Source organism: Chanos chanos, chromosome 5, assembly GCF_902362185.1.
Source record: "Chanos chanos chromosome 5, fChaCha1.1, whole genome shotgun sequence".
NCBI classification, from domain to species: domain Eukaryota; kingdom Metazoa; phylum Chordata; class Actinopteri; order Gonorynchiformes; family Chanidae; genus Chanos; species Chanos chanos.
Genome location: NC_044499.1, coordinates 18,072,147 through 18,084,459, shown reverse-complemented (window position 1 = coordinate 18,084,459; position 12,313 = coordinate 18,072,147). Strand labels below are relative to the sequence as shown.

The 12,313-nt window shown below is 41.8% G+C and overlaps 1 protein-coding gene across 1 annotated transcript; it reads left to right on the top strand.

Moving 5' to 3' along the window:
* The first annotated feature begins 59 nt into the window (after positions 1 to 59).
* rnf2 (ring finger protein 2) lies at positions 60 to 5,220 on the top strand. Its single transcript, XM_030773938.1, has 7 exons — positions 60 to 98; positions 1,013 to 1,139; positions 1,428 to 1,588; positions 2,058 to 2,273; positions 2,734 to 3,006; positions 3,633 to 3,804; positions 4,065 to 5,220. Exons 2-7 carry the CDS (start codon positions 1,053 to 1,055, stop codon positions 4,164 to 4,166), a joined length of 1,011 nt encoding a protein of 336 aa, XP_030629798.1. The 5' UTR covers positions 60 to 98; positions 1,013 to 1,052; the 3' UTR covers positions 4,167 to 5,220.
* The last annotated feature ends 7,093 nt before the right edge of the window (positions 5,221 to 12,313 follow it).

The following is a 12,313-nucleotide window of genomic DNA, read 5'->3' as shown; positions in this document are numbered from 1 at the left end:
ATTCCTACGTTTCCCAAACTCCATTGCGAAAGCAAAATCCGCCATATTGAGTTTTGCCAGAACGCGCTGGCAGGACAGTCGCGCAACAACACAGAAATGTAAGTATGTAAACACTCATGTTTAATCAGCATATTTTATCATTTTGCAGTTTTGTGGCTTACACTGAACGTGCATTCTTGTATCAATATCGTGTGGAATTGTAGGGTCTGGGAAGATGGATTTATGGAGTGTGAAATCTAGCTTCCTTGTTAGCCAATTTAGTAGCTAACTGGTTAGCTGTGCTTATTCGTTTTCTTGACAGCGCAGGACATAAAAACATTAACCCATCCACACAGTAGCATACAAATTATATTTGTGGTCATTTTGCTAACTGAAAAAAACACACAGGGCCAAATAAGTAATTTGACAGGACGACTGTTAATGAACTTAGGTGCAGTAGTTGTAAGATAACACAAAGACGAATAAAAAGTACCATGCCAGCTAATATTAGCAAGTCAGTCGACAGCTACTAACCAAGATTTGCTCGCAGTGCTCGCTCCTTTCTATGGCTGTAGCTCACAACATAGCGTGAGCTCCGCTTCAAAACGCTTGCCAGTACGAACAGCGTAGAATTTGCATTCATAAGCACGTTCCAGTTTTCATGTATTTCAATAGAAGTGTCTGCGGTGTCACATTCTCCTAAGCATAGAGTCCGGATGACATTTGCCTATAACGTTAAAGACTCTGTAGAACAAAGCTTGGTTTCTTTCCTAGAAGGTAGCAGCGTTAGGTTAAGTATTCCTTAGGTACGATGAGAAGTTATCCTGTCTTTTGATAGTACTTTATGCAGACAGGTCATTTGTAAATACAGGAATCAGATAATTGTGTAGTTTGCTTTTGTTTTTGCTTTAAGGGCTCATAATGCTTTGTGTTTTCTTGTGCACTGCTCTATAATTAAGACATCAGGATTTTTTTTTTAATTAAGCTGGAAACTGGGCATTTACTTACCAGTTTTACGTGTATGTTTTCACAGAGTTTTATAGGAGCGATTCTCTGAACACTAGTTTGGAAAGATGACACAGACTGTACAGACAAACGGGGTACAGCCTCTCAGTAAGACCTGGGAGCTCAGTCTTTATGAACTCCAGAGAACCCCACAGGTAATCAGAACTCACCAAAATGCCATGCATTTTCAACATATTATTTAAACAAGTTCTGAACCTTCGCTTCAAAGCAAATTTGCAAGTGGTAAATGAACACTGAGAGTATTTATATTGTCCCAGTCTAGTCCTTCAAGGGGGCAGTATTAACACACCTGGTGTTCATTTAACAGTGGTGAATATCCTGTAGATGGCTATTACCTGAGCTGAAAGTGTTGAAGATTGATGCAGACTTGAATATATATCATGTATATAAGTGAACCTCTGTTGATGTTTTATGAACTGTAGGAGGCCATCACAGATGGTCTGGAGATAGCTGTGTCCCCCCGAAGCCTGCACAGTGAGCTCATGTGCCCCATTTGTCTGGACATGCTGAAAAACACCATGACAACCAAGGAGTGTCTGCACCGTTTCTGTGCAGACTGCATCATCACGGCTCTCAGATCCGGGTAGGTTCTACATTGATTTAGGACAGCAGTAGTAGAATAAACCAGTTGTTCATAGTGATGGTGGCCTAACCTTAGGTTTTCACACATACAGGTCACAATGAAATTATTCTTAAATAAACTGCTCCAATGGTCCATAATTTGTTGTTGGTATTGTAAAGATTGGCAGGATTGTCCAAATGGAATTGAGGTATTTGACTAAGTTAATAAGTGTTGTTAAGCAGTATTTAGAGGTGTCGTTTGATTCTTTTTTATATATATATAGTTCTGTGTACCTGTACTTTGAAATAATAGCAACTTATTGAAGTTTTGAATTTCAGCTGAAGTATTGAAAATTGTGAGGGTCACAGGTTTTTCCATACTACTCTGCACTGCCACATTTGGCTTAAGGGTCAGGATCACACTCATCAAACAAACGAAAATCTGTTAAGTTCCCGACCTTATCCATCATCCTTATCTCTTTTGCTCACAGGAACAAGGAGTGTCCGACGTGCCGGAAGAAGCTGGTGTCAAAGCGCTCCCTCCGTCCAGACCCCAACTTCGATGCCCTGATCAGTAAGATCTACCCCAGCAGAGACGAGTATGAAGCCCACCAGGAAAGAGTGCTGGCCCGTATCAGCAAGCACAACAACCAACAGGCCCTGAGCCACAGTATTGAGGAAGGCCTGAAGATCCAGGCCATGAACAGGTCTGTAGACCATTTGCATGGTGGAGATGGGTTCTTGATGCTTTATTAATGTTACTTGAAAGAAATGTGCAGAATATTCATAAGCAACAAAGAAGATAAATAGAGAGTGAAATAAAGTTTTTTTTTATTAGCATATTCCATTGTTTTGTAGTTCTCTAAGTTGAGACCAAGTGGTGGATTTCTTCTCTTGACTCAGAGAGAATTGTAAAATTACCGCATATTGCTTTGTAGGTAATCTTATCCCCTTTCGTATTGTGTGCCTTCAATCCCACAGTAGTTCCTGTAACAAAGCTTACGGCAGTTCTTCATTGTAACAGCCTTCTTCCATTTACTTGAGAGCAGATCTGTTTATTGAATCGCTATTACGTAAGATTTATGAGGATTTCATTTTGTCCCCTGCCTAATCGTATGCTCAAACTGTTCATGCGTCTCCACCCTCCTACCACACGGGGCACTGCAGGCTGCAGCGAGGGAAGAAACATCAGATTGAGAATGGCAGTGGTGTGGAGGACAACGGCGACAGCTCACACTGCAGCAATGCCTCAGTTCACAGCAACCAGGAGGCAGGGCCCAGTATCAAACGCACCAAGACCTCCGATGATTCAGGCCTGGACATGGACAATGCAACAGAGAACGGAGGAGGAGACATGGCTATGGATGGAGCCAGCGAGATCGAACTGGTTTTCCGCCCTCACCCCACACTCATGGAGAAAGAGGACGCTGCACAGACGAGGTGGGCAAACCTCAGTAACGAGCCCCCTCTTATCTCTTATTAGGGAGCGATTAGTGGAAAAACTTGTGTCTGGTAGCTATGGAACACATAGCATTGTCTTTGATGCAGAAATGGAGGGTAGAAAGACTGTCGGGTCTACAAAGTCTCATTGGGGCTAGAGTTTCAGAGTCTGTGGATTTAGAGAACTGCTTACATAACTTGTCTCTAGGGGATCAGTTGTGTTCTGTTTGTTTATTCTGTTTTTGTTACGTGTTACCTAGACTGTTTTAATTTTAGCAGAGCGTTTCTGTCCTTTTTCACTTATCAGGGCATTCCTCCAGGCAGTGATCATATTACCACGTCTGTAAATTTGGACTTTGTCTCTAATCCTCTGTTTCTCCTTCTTTCTGATCTTATGTATGATTTTATTTTATTCTTTTGTCATCATTATGACATTTCCATTAGTATGCTCCAGTATTTAAACCAGTTTAAAACATTCCATAAACAATTCTACATGGGTGGGAAATATTTGAGTGAGAGGATAGGAACTGACTGACTGTTCAACTGTTTCTCTGTTTAATTGTCTTATTCTGTTCTTTGGGACAGTTGTGAGGGAGTTAATTGAATTTTCTGGAATTTGTTGGCAGGTACATCAAGACTTCAGGCAATGCCACAGTTGACCACCTCTCCAAATACCTGGCAGTGCGCCTGGCTTTGGAGGAGCTACGCAAGAATGGAGAGGCCAGCCCCATCAACGTAGACGCAGCCAGCGAAAAACAGTACACCATCCACATCCCCACAGCCAATGGCCAGTTCACAGTGAGTACAGCACCACCACAAACAATAACACTCAAACCACACCTTAGTGAAACTAGCACCGTTACATTTATCACAGTATTTATAAATACATCGGCTGGGACCCCACAGCCAGGTCAAGATGAGTCACCAATAAACGATACTTTCATCCTCTTTATAAGCAAGACATTTGATTGGATCTGTACAACCCTACTGACTGGACCTTTAGAACTCTGCTGTGGTCAAGTGTCTTCAGACTTAACTCTCTCTCTTCTCTCCCATAGGTCTTGAATGGGTCCTTCTCTCTGGAGCTGGTGAGTGAGAAGTACTGGAAGGTCAACAAACCTATGGAGCTTTACTTTGCCCCCGCCAAGGAGCACAAATGAAGCCTGGAAGGTTTAAGGGCCAGAACAGGCCTAGGTCGGACTGATGGTTCCTCTTGCTCTCTCTCTTCTTTCTCTCTACTTCTCTCTCTCCCTCTCTCTCTCTCTCTCCCCTTATCTGGAGTACACTTAGTCTCTGGAGCTCCTGTTCCAACAACTGTGGCTGCTTTGGTTTGTGTTTTTTATTGTCCTTTTGTATAGGATTGGGGACCTGGGAGGGATATGAAGTGGGGTGGGGGGGGCTTTGGGAGATGTTCAAGTGTGTGACAGTGTTTTTGTTTTTGTTTTGTTTTGTTTTGTTTTTTTCCATTGACACAATCATATTAGTGTCTCATGTTGAGGGCTTCTATGATTTAAAGAGTCCGTTTCATCACCACCAAATTGTGCTTCAGCTGTACCTTCAAAATATCATCACTGTAACATTGTCAAATCATCAGGTTATCAATGGAAACCTCCCGCTGTGGAAGATGTTTTCTGTAACCCCTTCATATTGGTAGTTTCTCTGTCCATGGCAAATGCCCTCTGTCTCAGACAAACTCAACGAGATCGACCTAGCTCCCCAGGAATTTTGTGGAGTTCTTTATAACAACATTAACATCATCTCCATAAACTTTGTTTTCAGATGTAGATGGGATCTTGTCATTTTTCTTGCCCCCTCTTTGTACCTGTCTGTTTAGAGGTACTATAAAGGTCTAGTCTGCACAGGAACTTTGCCCACTGTTGTGTATTGCTTGAGTCAGGGTTTTTTTTTTTTTTCAATCCTACCTGTTTTAACAATATACATCAGTTGTTTAATCCAGAGGTTCAAGTTCACCACACGGTTTCAAAATAAAGTTGTTTGAAGCATAAACTTTGCCAGCCATTTCACAGATATTGCAGTGTATACAACCATCACTGTACAAGTTTGGTTTAGATCGATAAGCTGTTATTTGTATATGAGGATAGATCCAATTTTTGATATTTTCATAAAGCATAAAGAAAAGAAACTCCATGGAAAACATGAAATCTTTTTAGAGCATGAAGTGCTTTTAGTTGAACGTCTTTTACATAATTATGAGTTCTTGTCGTTGTTTGGGGAAAATGTATACTGCATTATCTGTTTGAAAAATAAAAGAAATGTATTCTGAAGCTGTAGTTATAAACCACTCTGTGTTGCATGCAGGGACACCTCTGTGTTTGTTCAGAATATATGGTAGAGTAAGATGACCAGCAGGTGGCAACAGTGGTTTGCTTTTCATCTTCAGCCAAATTGCTTTCTACATTACACTATTAATCTTTTTCATTTGTACCCATATTATACTTCAAGGCTATTATAAGTCTGTTACTAATATAAATGCCTGTAGATTCAAGTGTCTTCAAAACCATTTGACCATTATACAACAATTCCACCCTGGCTGGAGCAAGTCAGGCCGGTGGAGTTTCTTCTTCAGCCACATTCATTCTCTATGCATCCACTCAGGACACCTATACACTATGTTTTATGCTCTCACAGGCTGTACAGCCATATGAATGAATGCTTACCATGATTATAAAGGTATAAATACAAGATATTGTCAGTCCCCTTCATGCGATCTTTTTGGTTCTAGACCTGTGTAGGGAGTATGTAAAGTGTCTTTTTCTATGTCTGGCTGACTGGAGTACTCACACTTCACTACTAACCTCTGGATTATGTCTGGAGACCCCCCACGCACAGGCTAAAATAATGCTCTCTTACCTAGCGCATTCATGTAATCTGTGATTAGTTGCCTGTGTAAAAGTATCAATTTAATCCCATGTCCAGGTTGGGACTGTCGGCCTGTGGGATTATTGTGGTGCTGCGCTACTTATTTTAAAGAGCACTAATGGACTCATCGTTTCAGATTATATCATTGCTTGTGACATCCAGCATGGAGCACAGCACAACTAAAACAGTTATTTCACTCAATGCATCCCTTACTTCAGTTTATATTGACATGAAATAGCATGTCTTTACAAAAAGAATAGGGAGGCTCCAATAGCTAAACAAATTATTGTTCCTAAACATAAATTAGTGGTTAATTGCTGCATTATTATTATTATTATTATTATCACCATCATTATTATTATTATCATCATCATTATTATTATTATAGACGCCACCTCTGCATTCTGACATTCTCTGTTTGCATTGATTTCATTAGTTTCATTAGTCTTTTTTCATATGCTTCCTCTGCTTCGGGTCTTCCTGGTTTACATATTTTGTGTGAATCTTATCCTCTCCAAAGTCTGTAACCCTCACTGCTTCTCAGGCCTTTTCCTCTCTCCCTCTCCCAGTTTGTCTCTGTGAGATGGATCCGAGCTCTGTGGCCTGAGATACAGCAGGGGGTATTTTCGCTGCTACCACGTGCCAATTCCCGTACATCTCACATACTCAAAACACCGCTACTCGTGTTGACATAACCCAGAGGAATTTTAATCCTCTCTGTCAGAAAGTGTACTACATGTTTTGGTAGCACTCATGTGGAAGGGCTCTGTGTGACCATAGAATCATTTGTTACCTGTGAAATTAGCTTAGCTCATTACAGCTAATGTGACAAATATGAACCCGTGACTGAGGCAGTATTGTACAGTGAGGAGAATGTGTTAGATTCATTCCCATGACGTCCCGTGTTTATAGTGTCAGAGTCAATGATGCTACCAGGACTCTTAAACATGAACATTAATGCCCGTTAAAGTCTTCAGTGTCATATTTTCATGGCACTGGAAGTGTGTTATGATCTCTGCTGAGGTCTAAATGTAATGTAATTCAGAGGGTTGAGGATTGCTCTGTAACATTACAGATCTTGAGGTGGAGCAGATTCTCATTTGACTTTGGGAGTGTGTGACTGTTTCATTAAAATGGGAGTTTTAGATGAAACGAGAGAAGAAAATAGCCGCCCTCATGGTAAATTTATCAGCACAGTCTCACGTCTAAAGAACATGCAGCTGCTACAAAAAATTCCAAAACGCAGTGCAGTCAAACACAACCAGAGGCCACAGTTAAGTGACTGTGTTTGAATTCACTTACAGTTGAAGAATGACAGGAGAGATCATGACAGGGCACTTAGCAGAGCATTAGGCTGGTTAGAGACTGCCTTCATTCTTTCTACTGCACTACCTTCAGTCTCCAGTAGGTTATCGTATCACACTTTATCATCCAAAGATTGGACCGTACTTTATGAACACACTTTTTAAGGACTAAGTCTCTTGTTTCAGGCTAAGACTCTGACCAGTTCTTGTTGGGGCTGTGGTGGAATAATTCATTTTCATGTTGACAGTCACCCATTGTATGTGCTTCCTGGTAATCTAGAAAGAATGTGTTACCACTCACTCAAACTTATAGAATATGAGGAGTTCAGGAATGCATTGGACATGCTGAGAAGCAGAGCTGTAGCACAACAATTCATTCATCCATTCTGTCTATCTATTCATTTTCAAGGCCGCCGTGGTCAGTCATCCAGTATTACGTATTCCATCTCTGTCGTAAGCCTGGTGGATGTTATCTGTCAGCTGATTCCTCGGTGTGACAGGCACAGTGAAGATAAGAGCTGGGTTATCACAGAGGACACGTAAAAACCATGAAAAGCACCTCTAATCCTGTCCAAATGCCACAGACTCGACTCCTAATGGCAATTTCACAGAATTTCATCCCCCTCCCTCATTTTTCCAAATCTCTTTAGGGACTGTTAAGTGGTGGATGGTTTTCTGAACAAGTCAATACAAAATACTAACCTGAACACAGGTCAAGAAATGGGCATTACTAGCTGGTCACTTAGTGGTCACGGGATTGTCTGTGTTTCCTACTGGGCAGGGTGGTTAATGTTCAGTCCTACTGGCTTGCTTTGTTGGGTCTGGCCTCTGTGTGTGTGTGTGTGCGTGCGCGTGTGTGCGATGAGTTCTCGTGCACATTTTTTAAATGTACTCATGCATAATGGATCTGAAGGCTTCACATTAAGGAGAGGCCCTGGTCCAGTCGGACTACTGCTGAGAGATCAGCTTTGTGCACCACGTGTTGGGAGGGCTTTTTTCACAGCTCAGGTCATAAGAGGCCAGCAGCACCATGCAGACTGTAAAAGACTGGACCTGGAGGCTCAAAGACATCAAAGATTAGCTCCGCGACTATGAAAGCCTAGATCCCATGTACTAACATGACCTCTTCTATTCTTGGTAGCAGTGTGATATTTGACAGATCAAACGCTTTCATTTGGCCTTTGTGACCGAGATCAAATTAGATTAGACATTCGAGACCTTTCCCCGCCCCTTTTTGCTAGAAGAGCCATTTACTTTAAAGAGACGTTCTTCACGGCTTTTAGACATTTTTTTTAAAGGCCCCAGTTTAGAGATGATGTGACTGTTATTATCACAATGGTGATGATTCATGCTGTCTCTATTAATTATGAAATTTATGAAGATGCTCACAGGGCTGGGACAAGGGGTTTACATAAAACCACATCATCATCATCATCATCATCATCTGGCCTTCCCTGGGTCCTGAGGGCAGGAGTTAATGTGTCTACTGATGACGCACTGGTCCTCTGACTGAAGTGCTCGCTTTGAGAGCCCGAGGGGTTTGGAATGGATTCTGGCCCATTTAGGGGACAGTTACAGAGTACAACACTGGCTCTGGGGATTGGATGAATGATTCTGCATCCATTAATTTATTTCCTGCGCCGGTATCGAGAATTGTCATGTGTGTTTGTAAATTGATGTGGATGCGTTTGGTGTGTCCTGGAGATTTATTTATGGCTGTGTGTGTGTGTGTGTGTGTGTGTGTGTATGTGTGTGTGCGTGTGTTTGGTTTTATATGATGAGCTGAAGCTTTAGGGCACAAATATAAACAGTCATGTGAAGGAAATTCGTTTAAATATTGAAGAACTTTTTTCATTTCAGATTTCAGCTGGCCGACTTCTTCATCTGCCAACGGTCTTGTCACATCATGCTTTTTCTTCCCTCACTCTCAGTGCTGTGGAGCCAGTGTCTGCTGGGCGGCAGATGGCCAAAGATTGTGACTGTATGTGTGTGCATGTGTGTGTCTGATGATCTGATGATCCAGTCCTATTAGTTGTAATTGCTTTAGCAGACTGGATCTGCTGTCGACTGAAAAGCTTCTGTTCTATCATGCAACACACTTACTGATCTGCTTTCAGCACCTTTCAGCACTGGGACTGGTCTGTCTGTGTCAGTGCCTGTGCATGTGCCTGTGTGTGTGTGTGTGTGTGTGTGTGCACCCGTGCATGCATGTATGTGTGTCTCTGTGTGTTTGTGTGTGCTGAGTTCTCGGGCGCCATTTTTGAAATGTACTCATGTCTGTGTGCGTGAGCACCCACGCGTACATGCATGTGTGTCCGTGTGTGTGTGTGTGTGTCCCTCTTTGTGTGTGTGGTTGTGTCTGTGCATGTCTGCATGTGTGCGTGTGTTTGTGTTTGTGTTTGTGTTTGTGTTTGGGCATGTCTGTGTGTGTGTGTGTGTGTATGTGTGTGTGTGTGTCTGTGCATGTGTGTGCGACCGCTCTCAGGCAGCAGTGTGCATGGAGATATAAAGGTGCCTCAGTTAAGCACCCGTCTGATATCTGTGTTTTCAGTGCAGCAAGGTAACTCAACATGCACAGTGCTTCTATCTCATCTTCACCCCTTGCACTCTGTGTGCTAAGCTGCTAAGAGATTGGTATCATTCCTGTGTGAGTTGTGCTCTCACTCTCTTTCCCTCATATCCTAACATCCTCTTCCTGAGCTGCACGCGTCTCTCCAGCTCCCCCAGCCCTTGAGATGCATTCATCCCTTATTGTCGCTCAGGCGGAATACACTTACCGTATTTCATAAATGCTGTTTATTTCAGCGTGAAATAAAGGAGCCACCAACAACTACTAGTATAATTTTAGTTTTGTAATTATACCAAAGTAATGATACTCAATTAAAATGTGAAGTGGATCAAAACAGCGGAAGCAGTGATCTCAGAAGCATTCATAATGATGTTTGACTGCATACTAGAATGTTTGCCTACACGGCCATGCTGTCTGTCTAATGTGTGCATGTTTAATTTAGTTCGCTCTGCTCACTCCTGTACTGAGATGTGCAGAATGGGTTGTGCTCAGAGTTCGTGTACATTTATTATTAGCAGGTGCGTGTTCACACATCTTCATAAATACATCTTGCTCAGTAAGAATACAATAAACCTTAATTATCTGCAACTGCTAAACAGATAACCACAAATGGAAAACTCACTGTGCAGATGAGAGTGAAAGCAGTCATGATCACAGAGGTGTTGAGTGACAGAACAAATAGTTTCACAGTCAGAGGATCTTTTGTAATATCCAGTCAAGTTTTTTGAACTGCCTCAACTTTTTGGCTGCTTTCTCTTCAAGTTAAGTTTAATGTGAGACTGAGTTTTTGTGTCAAAAGTTTGTCCCAGGGAACATGTTTACGTGTGCACGAGCACGTTTTCCCAGTACGGATTGCTCAAGTCATAAAGCCCTGCTGTTGTTATTGTAAAATAACTGTAGAGTGGACTGAATTAAGCATTCTCGACCAATGAGATCAGGGTACACACTGTGCTGGGCTGGGATTGGTGCTCACTGGGCTTGTGCTCTACACCTCCCTTTGTTTGTTAGGTTCAGAGACTTCTGAGCTTACCTGTGAAAGTGTGAGGTAGCTCGGGCAATGTGCCGTTATTTGGGCATTGGGAACCGTTGTTAGTGTACTGTTGCTAGAAGGTGTTGCTTTAATGTTAGTATCTCCTGAGACAAGTCTACTGTTCCTCATGGGAAGACTGCTGTTCTCACAGAATGAGAAGGCAGTCATTTAAACCTTTAACACACACACACACATTCAGTGCTCAGCTGGCTCTGAGCTCTTTGCCTTGCAAATGTGTGAAATTTCTGTCTTTGCCAAGCTGAACTTCATTCATAAATAATAACACACGCACAAACATCTCCTCTAGTGAGAAAAGTCATTGCTGTATCGTCATTATTTCAGATGATGAACCCAGTAACTTACAACCATTGAAAACTGAGCCATGATGGAAAGCTTAACCAGCATGCCCGGCAGAGAGCATGTGCTTTTTTAGCACATTCCGGTACATTTCCAGGACAGCTCTCTCCTTTGCCTGTGGTGTCTTTTACAGTTCAGTTAGAATGTACAACAGCTCATATCACCATTCAATCATTAACATTCTAGCTTACGCATAAAGATCCATTTACTATACAAGCATACGTACTGTGTGTCATTACATAGGTTTTGGAAAATGTGGTGGGATGCATTGGATGATACTGGAATTTTCCGTCTCTAGGATGGGAGGGAGGCTACTACAGTTTATATAGTAACAGAGAGTATCTTTGTTCTGGACAATGGCATTACACACTTGGTGATTTCTTATGAGAATACCAAACTGCAAAAACCCGCTCATCCACTTCTGTTAATGTTTTAAGTATGCGGGCACTGGTGTGTGTGTGTGTGTGTGTGTGTGTGTGTGTGTGTGTGTGTGTGTGTGTGTATGTGTGAGGACCTGGTGCAGTGTAGACCTGCACTGAACATAACCAACATCCAGTGAAAAAAAAAAAGTTTCAGTCTCTCTACATGGGTTAAAGCCTCCATGAGATTATAGCCTTCAGTCCACTTGGGATTCCCTTAGACACCATATACAGCTCAAAGTCAGATGAGTGTGTGTGGAAAGCTTGAATTAAAAAGACATATTTTGACACAAGAAAAGACTTAACTGGTTTGTTCAAAAATCTCAGAAATTTTTTTAATGGCAGACACACACTTTCTAATGCCAGCTCTTAAATACCAGCATCACCCATTTTAACTAACATAGCTTGTGCACATATTAATTTTAAATCCAGAAAAGCTAGTATGTATTTTGGACTAATTCTGACCATAGGACTGCACCCTTAATCTACCAATTCTTGGTGTGGAGCAATTAAAAGCCACGTAATTCAGTTTCTCTCAATATGTACTTTTAATAAGAATATTAGTATTTGCGTGTCATTTCACCAACGAAGTTGATAAGGAGAGTCTATCCAACTCACAGTGTATGCTTGGAATTATGTTTGATTTATGTGTAGTGTGACGTAGATGTGCTTCTGTAAACAAGCGTTACTCTGAATAGGTATATTCTGACTCTGCCCCATTTTAACCTTAACACGCCAGCAGCTCCAA